At 41.0% G+C, this 17,058-nt stretch overlaps 1 protein-coding gene across 1 annotated transcript in view; it reads left to right on the plus strand.

The window, feature by feature from the left end:
* Positions 1-4,446: 4,446 nt before the first annotated feature.
* LOC141907706 (uncharacterized) overlaps positions 4,447-17,058 on the plus strand; it is a 41,236-nt gene continuing 28,624 nt past the window's right edge. The window contains exons 1-2 of the mRNA XM_074797443.1: positions 4,447-4,555; positions 10,518-10,658. Coding sequence (XP_074653544.1) covers positions 4,520-4,555; positions 10,518-10,658 — 177 coding nt within the window. The 5' untranslated portion in view covers positions 4,447-4,519. The remainder of the gene's footprint in view (positions 4,556-10,517; positions 10,659-17,058) is intronic.

The raw sequence follows: 17,058 nt of genomic DNA on the forward strand, positions 1-17,058 counted from the left end.
AAAAACGGTGTTCCCGAATTCTGGAAACTGCGAACAATTTGAAGATTTCATTTCTACAACATTAAAAGGTCGGGTGGCTAATGGATCACTCAAGGTCTGGGGAAAGGTTGGGGTCGATCCACCCCCGCATTTAGTTATGCCCTTGACGGTTGAACCCACGAAACCCAGAATGTGCCACGACGAACGATTTCTAAATCTATGGATTCGGGACTCGCCTTTCCATTTGGAAACTTTGGTAAACGTACCTCGCATGCTACATAAAAGCGCGTTTATGACCTCTGTCGATGATAAAAGTGGTTACGACCACATCAGGGTAACACCGGGAAGTGAGGTGTATTTGGGAATCAGCTGGAAAGGTTGGTATTACGTTTACACCGTTATTCCTTTTGGTTTTAAGGCCTCGGCCTATATATACCAGAACACTGGCTTGGTTGCAACGGGTTACCTTCGAGACCTAGGAGTACAGATAACTCAATACATTGATGACCGTTTAAATGGGGAGCTTTTAAGTTCCTCGGCTAGGGGTTTAGAATCCATCACAAAGGCTAGGTTAGCTCTATATATGACTGCCCAAGTTTTAACAAGACTAGGGTATTTTCTAGGCCTCCATAAATGCGTCCTGGAACCGTGTCAGTTATTAAAGCATTTAGGCTTATTTGTTAACACTATAGAGGAACGTTTTGAGATCCCAAATGATAAGGTGGTAAAATTTGCCATTTTAAGGGACAATATTTTATCGTCCGAATTCGTTAACATTAAAACGATTCAGCGGTTTGTGGGTAAGATCATATCCTTCTCGCTGGTTGTACCAGCTGCGAAGCTTTATACAAGGGAGTCAAACTTAGCTATTTCTAAGGCATTCAGAAACTCGAGACTCATTAGGGTTGAGGGCAATCTCAGAACTGAGATAGAGTACTGGAAGATAATTGAATGTTTGCCAAGGGTGGTAAGGTGGCGCCAAGAGTGGCATGTCAGAATTCAGATGTATACGGACGCATCCTCTTATAGATGGGGTGGGATAGTCACGATTGGTGAGCAGAGGTTTGAGCCCTCCGATTATTGGCCACAGGAGCTGGTACAAAAACCCATTGTAATAAAGGAAACCTTGGCACTTAAAAACGTGTTAATGGTGGTTTCTGATAAAATTAGAGACAGTAGAGTAGACGCTTTTGTAGATAATAAAACTATGATTGCGGCATGGGTTGGTGAAGGTTCCAAATCACATGATCTGTCAGAAGCAATTAAGCTTTTGTTTGAACTAACAGCAGAACAAAATGTGTTGTTGAAATTGCATTATGTACCGTCAAAAGAGAATCTAGCAGACGCTCCCTCGCGAATTTTGCGAAAATCGGAATGTATGTTATCTCCGCGTATATGGCAGCACGTGCAACGTGAATATGGGGGTGAAAACGGACACTCGGTTGATTTGATGGCCCTTGATTCGAACGTAATGGTAGATTTGTCAGGCTCTCCACTACGACATTTTACGCCAACGCCATCTACTGATTCTAGTGGTGTAGATCTGTTCGCACAAAATCTATGCGACGAGGTTAATCCATATGTGTTTCCGCCAATTTCTAAGATACCGGCGGTTTTACGATTCTTGGCAGACGCAGTCAAAGAAGCATCTATCGTCATTCCAGAAATCTTTCCGAGGCCATTCTGGTGGCCTTTGGTAACCTCTCGTGCATCCAAACGTCGCCTGCTTGGCAAAAAGGGAGATGTGGGTGTTTTGAAATATCCGACTAAAAAAGGTTTTGTGGAGGATACAGTAGGCATACCGTGGGATCTGTTTGTTTATAGGATAGATTTTGATAGATTAGATTGAAAGATTAAATTGACATGTTTTCCTGAGCGATAACATGGTGTTGCGTAACGGTGGTCTTTATTTTCTACTCTGATCTATGCACGGTAAAATCCGGATGCATAACTCTGCTTTTACGTTAATAAACGTTTTGTCTTTTCTGATATACCTCGTTTATTATGGTTCTTTTAAGATCTGTCATATTTTACAGGATCTGTCTCTGCATCACGAGAACCATTGTGCGGACTGTGGACATCGCTCGCGACAGCACTCAAATTTCTGCTACAATTGTGGTTCAGAGTTAAGCAATGCGGATGGCGAGAACGGTACATTGCTAGCCTTACCATTAAAAGATTTGGATGCCCGGTTAAATTCTATGTCAGTGAGTGAGCGCAACTCTGTTTATGGCCGAAAGAAGTCAAAACTGGAAGAAGATTTGGTCTTGTTCCTCAGGTCACTGCGCCCATCGAGATCCTTGTTGACGGCATCACCTAGGGATATCTGTAGGTTCATGGTATTCAGGGATGCTCGGGGTAAAACAGTAGTACACTCTTTAACCTGTCCGGTACGAGGTTGGAAAGCAGTCTCGAAGGCCTCACCAAGGACCGGTGGTTGTTTATGCCCCAAAAGACTGGCAGCCGGAACGGTCGATTCCTATCTGGGTCAGATAAGGGCAATATTTAACTCGATTGGTAAAATTGGCTGTTGGCATCCCGAGCGCGGAACTGGGAATCCTACCATATCAGAAGAGGTAAAACAATACCTGAGAGTGACTAAGAAGGAGCAATCGGTGGCTATGATCACCCCTAAACAAGCCGTCCCAATGTACCTTAGCAAATTGACGGCAATGATTCTCTCTATTGATAAACGCTTGGCTGTCCCAGATTTACCCGCGGTAACGGAGTATATTTTAGCAAGGGACCAGGCTTTCTTCAAACTTGATTTTCTAACAGGACATAGGGCGGCAGACTTAGGTCGGTTTTTGACAGATGGGATCTCTCAGAGTGACGATGGAAGGGTAATCATTTTAAATCTAACGTTCGGGAAAACACTGCGGGATGGTTCGGTTTTGACATCCGTAGTTACTCGTTTTAACAACCCGGTTCTGTGCCCGGTTTTGGCGATTGAAAGGTATTTTGCTGTTGTAAAGGCGCTTGGAGTTGACCTTGGGGGGGGGGTTACTTATTCCGGATAACGAATAAAGAGGGCGCTATCGTTAATAACGGACTCGACTCGAATGCGGTGGGAAGCCGTTTGAAAACTTACCTAAAAGAAATTTGTATGTATGACGGTGAGACCCCGCATAGTTTTAGGGTTGGATGCTCCGTTATGTTGGCTTCTTTGGGCCATACATCTAAAGAGGTGACTTCTTATATTGGTTGGAAGCATCAGTCCATGGCAAAGCATTACACCAAACATGCTTGTGTGATGCAGGGTAAAGTCTCTGACTCTCTCGGTCAGGCTATGGGACAGTTAACTGATAAAAGTGTAGAATCATATCGCCTGAATAATGCTACAAGCGGGTTTAAACCAATGTTTTCATCCATGTAGGTTCTACGTACGCCAATTTATATCGATAAGAAACTAGACGCTAATACGAATTTTGTATATTAATATACCCGATTTCTAAGGCGGGTCTAAATAAATCGACTGCGGATGCATATTCTGTCTTCTGATTTTTGGCCTCGTTTCACTCGGCCTAGTATAGTTGGGGTTTGGGTGTAGTTGTGGAAAGGTTTTTAGTATTTGTTGTGGTTATCAGTAAGGGGTTGGGTCGTTTTTTATCCCCAATCACTACATAACCGCGGAACGAGAAACCACCGATCAGTGTGGATATTATACTATCCACACTGATCATGTGACACTAGTGACGCGGTCACTTCTTAGTTTGCGGAAGATGGGGAGTCGAGTGTGACAGGTGTGCCTTGTACAGTGGAGGGAATGGGCCAATGAAATACAGGATGGGTTAAGATATTTAAAAAAAAAAAAAAAAAAATACCCAGCGTATGTGGCTACTTGTTCCGGGTTTCGTTTTTTATCCCCAATCACTACATAACCGCGGAACGAGAAACCACCGATCAGTGTGGATATTATACTAAGCGCTTTAGTTCTATGGATATGCAATGGTACTGGGAATTCCATGACGAAAACTTGACGGATCGTTGTGCAATGCATTTGAAGTATTAGATGATAATGAATGTACACTAACCGCATTAGACAAAAATATTTATTTAATCGAGAAAATAGAACTGCGACATTTTTTTCCAATTAACTCAAGAATTAAATGGGTTAGTTGTTCTAAACCTTGGCATGGCATTTGGTATGATATGAACATTCTTATCTGTTTTTTGTTGGAAGGATTGCCAAAAAGTAAAAAATGCCATGCGAACTAAAAATTAAACGGGGTTCGAACCAACTTATGTTTTTGGTGCAAAAACCTTGCAGACCTGGTAACATAAGTACGAAGGGAAATACCATAACAATTAGCTAAAAAGTTGTTGGGACAATAATTTGAACTGATCGTGTGAATTATCTTAGCTCAGATCGGGATTCGAACTAAAAACTTCATGCAAAATCCGTTGCCAGACAATGGCGCCATCATCTGGGCTTGTGTCGAACTAAGAATAAATTTGCATAACAAATGTCGGGATGCAGCAGGTAGTGCGTCGTGTGGTAGATTTAGTGGTTTAAAATGTCAAATTAACGACGTTCACGATGAGATCTGGCGTAACGAGTCAACAGAATCAAAAGGTAAGACTGATACGTCGATTTACGGGGTATTCTGCGCACGGACTGGCGCTATTTAACCGCCGAGTCGTCTTTCTTCACCCTGTTAAGTTCTCTCCTAAATTCTTACTGTCTTCTGCTCGTAGTAGGGATTTCAGGTTGAAAATTTCTATGTGTCCTATGTGTCTTTTTAATAGGTTAAAATGAAGAAGGGGATAGCATAAGGATATAGCACTTTACAGAATCAAAATCGGTCAAGCGGTTCAAAAGTTATAAGCAATTAAAGGGTGGAAATTTGGGGTATATTTGTCATTCGATTGCGCAATACACTCTAGTTCATTTTCAATTAAAGAGTCAGACAGGAAGTGTCTAGGTTTTACTGCTTTTTAGCCTGATTAAAGTAGTAAATTCAACATTAAAACTAATATATCTCCCAAAATTTCTATCCGATTGAAACCAAACTTGCTCAGCACGTTGTTGGTAAAAAGAGTATTGAGATTCTAGAAGTATTTATGCAAATATGTAAATTAGGCTAATTTGCATACTCATTAACTAATTAATACATACTACAATACCATTAATACACTATATGAGAATTTCTTTTTCAAGATAAATGATACTGGAATACATCCAATATCAATTTTGAGGTAAATACAATGGAGACATCGAACAACTAGGTTATACCGGTTACCGTGGTAACCATAAGGTGAGTATTGAGGCGGCCATCTTGAATCTAATTAACTTCCACTGAATTGTAAATAGCTCATTCGATATGGCCTTTAGGCCTATATTGTTAACAATAATTCCTCTTCTAGAATATCTCAATGTTCCTAAGATCATATTCCTGCATTTTGAGATGCTCAGATACTAATAATAATCATTATATTTTCAGATCCTCACTTGCCGCAGAAGAATCAGACAATCATTTGAAGAGATTTATCAAGTTCAGAAAAAATGAATGTATTAAAATGAATGTGTAAACCCTTGTTATTCTTTCAGAGATCCTTAAAAGACATCTCGAAAAAATATCTTTATCATGATATCTCAGATTGTGGCTCACAAGAAGGCGGCCATCTTGTTTTATGTCGATATTTCATCGGAAGTGACCAATTTCAACAAAGTATGTCATGTTTGGTATCTAATGAAAGGTCTTTTTCCTGGAAGTTTCTTCTATTGAATAAGAATGATGACAAACTAGCTCAATTGAATGTATTAGACAAGTATTAGTCTGTAAATATTGATCCCAGAAGATAAGATGCACAATCATGAACATTAGGACATCCGTGTTCACATCTATCATTTCACAACGTAGGGCCTAGCCGATCAGTGAAAATAATCCTAACATAAAATGTTTCACTCATCAGTATGGCCACCCATGAAACATTAGTACCTCATAGTCATCAAAGTCAAAGCTGTATTGGTTTGCCTATTGATGGAGGTTTCGGGAGCCGAAAGTCTTTTTTACTAAAACGCAAAATCTCAAGGCCTTAGTTATATAGTTTTTTTTCTGATTTTGAGTAATATATTCCACAACATCAAGAGGATAGACCTACGTAGGCCTATGAGAGGTTAGATTTAGGTGACCAACATCATTTGGCTCGAAAAACCATTGATTGGGTGTTTTAGGCCTACTGCACTACTGGCGGCAGTTACATTGCAGTGGTAGGCCTAGGAGGCCTCGAGTCAAAAAAGCTCAAATAAGTAAATTTCATTTCAGGAGCTATCCTAGCATTTCCTTTAATTGTGAAGATGAATATTTCAACTTATTAGGCAAAGGAGATTGGGAAAAGTAAATTTTTGCTTGGGAAAAAATTTGCACAAGACAAGGCCTGGATTCTGGTGGAAAATACTAAAGAATTTGCCATTCGATAGCCATTATTTTACTTATACTTGGCCGATTTCTTAATAAAGAATAAATTTATTGAGTAACATTGTCGTTTTAGTTGCTAAATTGCCATTTAGAGTAGCAAAAACGAACCAGGAAGTGTTTTAATTGATCAGCTGGCAGCCGGTGTGGAGCCGGAAGTGACCCGGATGTAAACAATTTTAAGCACCTCGCCAACTTTAGGTCAAAATCCGCGAAAGACTACTAAATCAATCATAAAAGTAATTAAAGAAAATGATTAATTAAGTATTCAATTTTGAAACGTATGGGTGTACTTTTTGTCAATTATTATAATTTTCGCATATTGAAGCTTTGAAATACGTTCATCGCTTAAAAATAGCAAATACACGGCCGGGCAAAAAAGTACGCACCACTACGTTATAGCCGAGTAATGTTTTTAAAATGTTCCGAGGTCAAATAATCAGCCAATCAACAGCGGGCTTGCGGATTTGACCTAAAAAATTGCATGTGGTTTTCACGTGATTGAAAAATGCACGTTCAAACATGGCCGCCATTTTGTTTCCTAGAAATCCGGCGATGCGCGCTGAACTACGATTTATTTCTCTGTAACTACGCAAGATACACTCATGAAATTTACACCACAACAAATAACCGGTAAATTGAGCATACTGAGCAAGTTTGGTTTCAATCGGATATAAAATGCGTTTTTTGTGAGTGAATAAAAATTTGAAGCGAGGAAAACGCTAATTATGACACATTTTGATCACGTGACCTGAAATCCCTACTCGTAGTTGGATGATGATGGATTGTGGATTTTCTAGCTGCGTCACAACGCAATAAACCCATCAATTCTGAACTGGAAACCTTTTTCGTTTTAAAAATCCATGAGATTGAAACCATCAGTTTTTCACAGTGACAGATAGAACTGAGACAAGTGTTGTCAAGTTGATAACCGCGCTGTGTTGGTCTCTTCTGCCTCTGGCGTACGCTAAGCTTACCTGCCACACAAGTTTTGCTGGGTTCATTCAAATTTGAAAAATGATTTAAATGGTGTAGGGCCTCTAAGCATAGAAGCCTATATACATTTATGGAATTGGGGATTTTTGTCATTAGGGTTGTTGCCAGGTTTTCCTTTGAAGCAGAACTCATTTTTTGGACATGGTGTAAAAATCGGGGGTGGATCCATCTACTGTCTGTCACACCTACTCTCCGTGCGACGTTTTGGTCCGTAATTTCGTTAATAATCGGTTTTTCTACCTTTATTATGCATCAATTTGTTCAGCGAGGAATTTGCATTCAGAAATAAACAACAATTTTCACTTAAGTTGTTTTTGTTTTCATTTATGAGCGATAGTTTACTCAGCATACGCTCGCGTAATGCTAAAAAGCCGCTCCGCGGACGCTCGGAAACGTTACAGTGACGTCATCACCTGCTCATTAGCATATCAAAATACTGTAGGTGGCGCCAAGTGACGGGCCATAAAAGCCGTTTTTCAGCATTACGCGAGCGTATGCTAGGTAAACTATCGCTGATAGAAGAAAACACAAACAAATTTCTGCCAGTTCATGATTTATTTCTGAATGCAAATTCCTTACTGAACAAATTGATGCATAATATTTACAGATCAACCGATTATTAACGGAATTACGGACCAAAACGTCGCACGAAGAGCATGTGTGACAGACAGGTAGTCCATGAACGCATGAAAATCTGGAATTAGTAGGGAATTAGGTAACAGGTAGCATTAGTACTAAAGGAAGGGCCCACTGTTTATCTTTGGTGGAATGTGCGCAGGCCCTACAAAAGATGTAAAAGAAGTAACTTGTTTCTCCCCTGAAAATTATGAAAAATAGGCCTCCTACAAGTAATAGACCTGATATTTTCTAGCATGCTTCTGGGAAATCGATAAACCTGGTAGGCCTCGCTGCCTTAAAACACCCAGCAAGCATTTACCTAGATGTCGACCATTAGACCTAGCTGTGATCCCATCAGCCTAACAGCCAATTCAAAATCATATTTTATTGAACCTGTGTTTGAATTCATTTCTTTCCATGAAATTGCTGAGTAATAGTGTCTCCCGTAACCTGCCCACATTCCAGGCACGTACGCAGCCTCTATTTTGGGTGGGTGCGAATTTAATGATAGGCCTAGTGAGTCTAATTAGGTCTAGCGTTTTTAGATACATTTCCGGCCAATATTAGTGAATATTGCATAACAAAATCACTGAAACATCAATGTAATCTGATAAATTTTCTCTGACAAAAATGACAGAATTCGGAACCCCCTGCACCCCCTGGGTACGGGCCTGCATTCTACCCCACATGTATAGAGCCTATACGCGTATGGATCCATTCACAAAGATTCAACCTATATCCGGATTGGGTTACTTAGCAATTACCAGTATGCAACAGGCTATCTGATAGGCGCAAGTCGATTTCAGAGTGGCTGAAGCTGCATAACTATAGGCCTTAACCACTGGGTGCTAGGCCCTAGTTGGAATCCCTGTGGTGGGGTATGTAAGCCTATAAGCCAACTGCTTCAGGATGGAAAAAAAGCCATTTTCGACCGACCAATAATCAGCGGCGTCTTTAAACTAGGCCTAAATGATTCATCTACGTAGTCACAACCGAGAGAGAGATAGAACGAAGCGTTGCTCGCTCCGAATAATCGAGTTAAAAAAAATTACCTATCCAGGGAAAAACAGCTAATTAGCACTTCTGGTCGGGGGTTATCAGATAAATCAGCTGCGGGAATCTTTTAATGCGCCGGATAAACTTTGATGTGTTTACCTCTGGGGGATACGCGACGTTGGCAGATCGGCTTTTAAGCCGATTCGAAAGAAAATGACATCTCGCGGGAGACGTGTGGCTTTATGTAAAGATCTCTGCGACTGCCGGGAAGACTACCTGATTCTTGATGCAGTGGTATCTATAATTTGAGATGACTCGAGCCGAAAAAGGGTTATGAACGATTACGCGCGGTTGTATTTATCGGGAATAAACTTTCTATTCTTTCGTAAAACTAGACTGAAACATATCAGAGGCAAATTGAAAACCTTAAACTCAAAAATCCAGGGACGGGCTCAGGATAACCCTGTAGTTAGTGCTAACCGTGGTTAGGCATAAATGGGCACAGGAAACCGCTGTTAGCTAACCTTGTCTTCGTGTGGCTTCTTATTTCAAGCTGGTTAGCCTAACCACAGATAAGCCACTAACCACGGCTAGGCTAACAGGGTTTGCCTGCGCCTGCCCCGAGCTTCCTCATTCAAATTGTTTTCAAGTGTTTTCAATGCTAATTATTAGTTGATTTGGACACGCTTGAGAACTACCTCAGCTGTGTAACTTCTAAGCTTTCTAATATTTTGGGTATAACTGAGAATTGTTGCTCTGAATTTTGGCATTTTCTTCAATCTCGAATACTCTTTGAAACGTCCTAAAACTCCACGATGATCAAGTTGTGTTAACCCTAAACATCTAGGTGCCTATCCTGATATTTAAGTTGAGAATCATAGTGTTTGTATGCCGGAATTTTAAGGGTATGACGTTGTGGCTGCTGAATTAGTGAGGCTTACAATCCCGCAAAGAATACAGAAACTAGCTTGATTTTGGTTTTGGTGTAGGGTAGTCATCTATTTCTGGTAGGGCAGGCAGTGCAAATATTTTGTAAGGGGTGGTTCAATCCTCCCTAAAATAAATGGGAACTTAAGCTTAATTTTGGTGTAGGGTAGTCTTCTATTTCCGGACAGGGCAGTGCAAATATTTTGGAAGCGGTGGTTCAATCCCCCAAAAAATACAGAAACTTAAGCTTGATTTTGGTGTAGGGTAGTCTCTTCTATTTCTGGTAGGGACAGTGCAGATATTTCATAAAGGGTGGCTGATTTTCAGAATGAATGGAAGTAAAAATGAAATGGGTGGCCACCCCTCTAAAACCTGAACACTGAATCAGCTTTATGTCAAATTGCTGCTTAAATCTTAGGTTGATATTCAGTAGAATGTGTAGAAATACTTTTAATGATAGAGATAATTTATGAAATATTGGATGACGTTAATTGTTCTCATTTCCCCGAAAGACCAGCTTGCCGTCTCGGCGCTTTTTTTAAAAATTGTCTCTATAATTTCTGTTGTATCTATTATTTCCAGTTCAACTATAACCCAGGTGCGCAGCCATTTTTACCGCAATCGGCGTCTGCTATCGATAGCGGTATATCGGATTCAGATGAGACGCTCGCTGGATTCAATAAATCACAGATCATGTTGAAAAATGCCACTAAAAACGGCCAGGTAAGAAACAGTTCGCAGTCCAGTTTCATGCTTTAAAAAACGAGCACATTTCAAATTGCTAATTCATTCGCAGTGCTAAACAGTATTGACACCGACCAACACGAGATTCTGATTGATTGAACATGAATTACGGTTACGTAACTCACCCAGAGCTGCCAACTGTTCCTGATTTTCAGTATTTGTTAACTCTTTTATAATAAGTAATACAGATTACATTTGTTTGATGCATACAGAAATATGAAAGACATTACTGAGGGTCTTACTGTTGATTACTGATAAAATTGAACATTTTCTTTCATATTTCAATGACATGTTACTGCATATAATAGCACCTTTCAGTGGTTGGCACCTGGGACGGGTTACCGGTATACGAACTGACTGCCTTCGCGCTATCGCTAGTTAGTCCGTTCAAATTTGGCCGGTGCTGGAACAGATCAATTTTAGGATGGACCGAATCGATGCTGCGTGTTAACACATTTTAAACTCAGTTGTTGTTTACTGGGCCAGCCCTATATGCAGCACTGTGATTGATAGGCAATTAAAGGAAGGTTTCTATTCACACACAGAAAATTGGTTGGTTCTGAAATTTAAGATGGACCTGGATTGGTCACTTAAGTTGGTTTAAGATAAATGGTCTTGTCTAGTAGACTAAATTCACTATGTATGCAGTGTGAATGTGACACTGTTAAACTAGAATTGAGTTCATAAGAATATATTATAACCCTACAACTTGGATTTCCCTTGTTTGCATTCTGGAATTACTCGTCTTAATTCACAACTCAAAGCCAAAGTAATTTTGCCTCCTTACAAACTTGCTGAATTGCGTTCTATTTTCGCTTGAAACGTTTTTTTGTGATTTTTTACTATGGTAAGCGTCTAACTCAAGTTGCACTAAGTCTAAGATCCGATCCGATCATATGTGATTCAGTCAAGAATACTCATGTTAGGTCGCGATCGGGCCGATACTCATTGGTTGGATCGTAGCTATTCTCAGGTCACCTGAGATCCACGATCTTTTTGGAACCGAACGCTTAAATCACATGATTTATAGATCGCTGTTCATTGGCTACGACCTTACAATCGGTCGTATTAAGTACACTCCGGTTGTATAAGATCCGGTTCCGGTTGTCGTAAAAGATAAAACACTTCCGATCGGCTTGCGACCGGTCTGCGATCAGTCTTAATGATCTTCGGTACAATCACGTTGAAAAAATCCCCCGACTGAAAAATCGGCGTATCTGCTTGTCCTTGATTCCTTTAATGTAGCCAATAAACAGCGAATTTCACGAAAGGTTAAATCAGATTGAATTCGACGAATTTGAAAGCTCTAAGCGTAGAATCAATCGGGAAAGAAATTATTCGAGGTTCTGCCGTTGAAAAAGATAAAACATACTCGATAAATTTCAGATCGACTGACTGATAGTTGAGTGACGACTATTGCTTCGATGCGCTGGAATAAAAGTTCCGTTGACGTCACGCTGAAATGATTTCTGCGATTTTCATCGCGCCGGGTTCGTTGCTATCCGCTGAAAGGTTTCGTCTATGCTCGACGTTTCTGGCGCTAATTCAATTTGTGGAATTATCTGGAATGATTTCTTGTCATCTCTTAAATACGCAAACGGCATCGCTCCCTATATTACTCCGGCTGCTATAGCGTTCGTGTGTGAAACATTGTTCATAACTCTTTTTAAACACGTGCCGCCTTAACCCAATTTCTTACTCGTGTAAGATTTTTCTATAATTTACAAAAAAAGAACAGCATCTTTGTTATATAGGGCCAAGTGTTCTCCGTATACTGGAATTTTAAAGGGACTGCCCTCATTGTTTATTTGTATGGCATTGTGGCTGCTGAAGCAGCATGGTGTGAATAGCCTAAAAAATACAGAAAATGAAGCTAAATTTTGGTGTTATCTCTGGTAGGGGCAACAAATATTTTATGAGGGGTGATTTTTTGAGGGGTTGACGTAAAAATGAAAGGGGTGGCCGCCCGTCTAAAACCTGTTGTGGAGAACAGGGAGGACCTATCCTGAAACAGGGTGGCGCCTTACTTGGAAGTCAGCGATGAGTCTTGGAATTTTGCTTGTTTTGAAAAATTACTTTGTTTTGAGTTACTGGTTTATCGAGATAAACGTTACTGATTCATAAGGTGTCTACAGTTATTGGGATTTGAGATTTATAAGAGAGTGATGCAGCTATGCTTCCCGCGAAATTTGAAATTTTCTCTTTTAAAACTACTTACATATCCAGAAATGACCGATCTGTGTACGGAAGGGATCCTGCATCGACAAAATTCAAACGCCGCCATCAGTGCTGATGATGCGATTGTGTAGGGGGTGACTACCAATAATCGAAGTTTACCGTCGGCGCAAAAAATTGCCGAGGCAAAATAATCGCCGGTTCGCGTCGCGTGGACAAATCGTTCGGTTAGCAATCAGTGCAATAGTCGATCCGCGCGGCGTGTTCGCTGCACGGGGATGGACGACGGCGGCCGACGCAACAGGCAAATAACTGTCGACATATCACCCTGGGAGAAAACTAATAAATCACCGCAAGTGTTCATATAGGCTGTGATTGCACCTTTGAAAGTATTAAGCCGACCTGTCTGTCTGTCTGTCTGTCTGCCTGCCGATGGTTGGTTTCTGTTAAGTCGCTTTGGTTTGCGTACCTCTGATATGATGTCAGATTTTCATCTCGGGAGACGTAAACCAACTGCTGACTTGTAATCGTATCGGAAAAAAACCAATATGATCCGACAGTGAGCCATACACGACTTCGGTATAAGACTCAGTAAAGGCCGTTGTCGAACGTGCGTCTCATTTCGGGTTGATTTCGTACAAATTGGAAAACCCATTGTGATTAGATTATAGACGTATATATGAAAAAGTGACCAGTCAACGCCGTCGGTTTCATTTTGATTAAAACTGATAGGTATTGGTGATATACGGTTCTGTTTAGCGATATTTCAAAATTCATCAGCCAGTCTAGACATATTATATGTAGGTGTAATGAATTACCAGTACCGTTGAAGATCAGAAGAATACTATTCATTGCAATGGCAGATTTTGGGGAGGGAGGGTAGTTCCGGGTGGACTGTTGCACCCCTTTCAAAATTAGAATGTGCCCTCCAAAATGTCTGGCTATTTAGTTTTTGCAAAGGCAATATCTAAAAGTTGAGATATCACACCGAATGGGCCCAGATACGGCCCAGAAAAGCCCTGTTAAATCCTGAATATTCTGTAGGTGGGTTACAGTACCCCCATTATTGTTTGTGCTTGCAGCCCTCGCATTGCTGAATTTGCCTTTTTCAAATTTAGTGCCTATTCCTATTTTCAGGTCTATCCCCTTCTAAGGAGCCTACATCCGCCCTTGCATTAATCATTAAAAAGACTACCACTACCATACCAAACAGACCTATATATATATATATCGTCCATCGTAAGAAAAGATGAACTTTATTTGAGAATTTTAGAAATAAAGCGGAATTAAATCATAGAAAGGCAAGAAAGTGTTGCTATACTTTTTTTGAAGAAGTAAGCGAAAAGGCTCATATTTACTTGTATCTAGAAAACCGATGGCTGTGTCTAGCATAAAATGCCAAACGGCGTTACATCACCGAGGTTTGCGTCGACTGTGAGGTAGATAGATTTATGGCGTCGTAACGCGGTATTTTATCGGGTGTCATCTAGAACGGAGTAAGCTAAATGTCGTGCTTAATGCGTGACCCGGTGAGATTACATTTCCTCCGATGGCTTCGGTTTTTGCAGGCGCGCGCGCCGATTCTGTAACGCGAAGAAATTTCCGGCAATAGGTGATTCCGGTGAGACGGTTTTGCGGTTTCCTTTCCTCAGCACGCGAGGCTATATAATTCATTTAGTTGATAAGGCTGCATTTGACGCCGACGACAATCGAAAAGGCTATTAGTTGATTCGATGCGTTTAGGTCTAGTGGAAGGGAGGGGTGGCTGGTTTGACTCAGCAGCCTGGAGTCCTCCATTTGCAGATATTCACCATTTGTCTGGTGTTTTTTGTTGTGAATTTCATGTTGGCGGAGCTGCTTGGCTTCGTGAAGACAGAGCTGCCAACCATTCTTGATTTTCAGTATTTTGTTACTATTTCTTCCCGAAAAATACTGATTCGATTCGCTCGATATGTACAAAAATGCGAAAGATGTTACTGCGGGTCATAACTGTGATTACTGATGATCTTTCTTATCTCAATGAAATGTTACTGGAAAAAAATGACTGATACTGATAGCACTTTCCAGCGGTTGGCAGACCTATGAGACATTAAGCCTAGCGCACATCGACACTGCGATTGGAGACAACTAGTTGCAAGGCAGTTTTCGGCGCATGAGAGGAACTGGCTGGATACGATCAGTTGCTTGAATGTGTCGATGTGAGCGAGCTTACGATTGGTAAGCGTCGATCTATCTCCAGTTCCAGCCAGTTGCCCATGTTCTACTTTTGAGCAACTGGTTGTACTCAATCGTAGTCATATCCGTCGATATGCGCGCTCTGGATCTCGACGATCGACACGCGCCATGCAGTTGCTGCAACTGACCGGTTGTAACTAGATTTCAATGTGCGCGGGGTAATCGTTCGGTAGCAACTAGTTGTCTCCAATCGCAGTGTCGATGTGCGCTAGGCTTTAGACGTCATTTTGGTCTTGGATCTAGTGCCATGCGTGGTTCTGGCTCTGGCCTATATCATCTGCTTTAAAGACATGATGAAAAACAAGTTGTGCACTGAGCTACCCTGAAAAGTTTATACTTTGTATAAGATCTTGAAGCTGTACACGTGTATCCGGGTTCCTTCGGATATTGATCGATTGTTCCTATATCTTGATATACACGGTGTTAGTCTACCTGGAATCGATTGCCTCTGATTATCAAGTGCCCTCTACGACAATGTATGAAAAAATCTTCCTACTCTAAATCATCGTGATAATTACCTATCCCTGCTTCGACTTGGTCGCAGAATTCACGTACCGCTGTGAGAATTCACCAGGTTCGCTAGCGTAGGGTCTTTATTCAGTATCCCTATGACTCCTTGATTCCTTAAAAAACTTCTAAATGGAAAATGCTTTTGAAGGTGCTTGAAACTCCTTTAATTTGGGTAAAATGTCAGGAACTCCTTTAGAATTCACTCACTTCAATTTTGAGAAATAGGTAATTAGATAGATAAGAAGTTATACGACTTCGTGTACAGTTGGAACCAGGATCTTTTACTTACCCCATTACTGTGTTACCGCATTAGAAATCAAGCTTTTAGTAACTTCAAGGATGAAATTTTGCTTTTATAAAACAATTGAAATAATGGTAAACCGAGATAAACCGTACTGATTGAGGAGGAGACTACCATGATTGGGATGTGAAAGTGATGCGGACACTTCCTGGAAGAATTTTCTCCTTGAAAAATCCTTGAAAACTCCTTATATCCTGCATTGACTGATCTGTAGGGATCCTCCTGTCATTGGTCCTGTGAGATCTGAGGCAAGATGAGCGCACTGTTTTTAAACAGAAGTGAAGGTTATCTCGTTTATTGTGGAGCGACGCGCTGTTAAGCGCGGCCAGCCACTTCCACCTTTACCTATATTGAGAAATGATGGACAAAAAGCCTTGGACTAATGTTTGGTTAATAATGTCATCGTGCGTGCCTCTTAGCGCTGAAATGTGAATCAATGACCTGTTGACTCGATATCATCAACTCCCTGATTGACCTCTTCGATTCGAATTTCTTCTACAAATGACGAAATACCGGTGAATGAGCGACGCGACCACGCGCTGGTTTATACAATGTCGTTGTCTCAGTTGATGATCAGTTGTAGGTATATATACGTACCTCTAAGTCGAACCGTCGTCCATTATCTCGCGTAATTACGCGTTGATGAAGGTGATCGCAACCATAAATTGAAGAACTACGACCCGAGCCGAGTGGCAATCATCGCTTCTCTTCACAAACCGACGATTGCCTGTCAAATAGAACGCATTTGAACGTATTTCATCGATTGTGCTTAACCGCGCTCTCTCTCTGTCTCTCTCTCTGGCTTCCTCCTTCAATCGGCGTGCGGTTGCGCCTCGTCGCCGCGCTGCGTAACAGTAGCGATGTCCCGAAGCGAGGTTAGAATATAGAAGGAAAAAACGATCGCTTCGTGTATAATGACTAGAGGCTTTGTGCTACTTCGGCATGCGGGGATTCTATTGAAGGCAACAAGCGAGTATGTACCGGGGGTCGCTGGAGTGGTGTGTAATTGGTTCATTTGCGCTTCAGATTTCTACATTTCAATTGAAACCCTATCGAATTTTTCCGCGGTGGAGTCTAATGAAACGTATGCTAGGCTTCCAGAGTAGAAAAGTCTATTTTCTATCCTTTTTTGACGCCTTATAAAACGTTACCATTATG

This window comes from Tubulanus polymorphus, chromosome 6, assembly GCF_964204645.1.
Source record: "Tubulanus polymorphus chromosome 6, tnTubPoly1.2, whole genome shotgun sequence".
Taxonomy (NCBI): domain Eukaryota; kingdom Metazoa; phylum Nemertea; class Palaeonemertea; order Tubulaniformes; family Tubulanidae; genus Tubulanus; species Tubulanus polymorphus.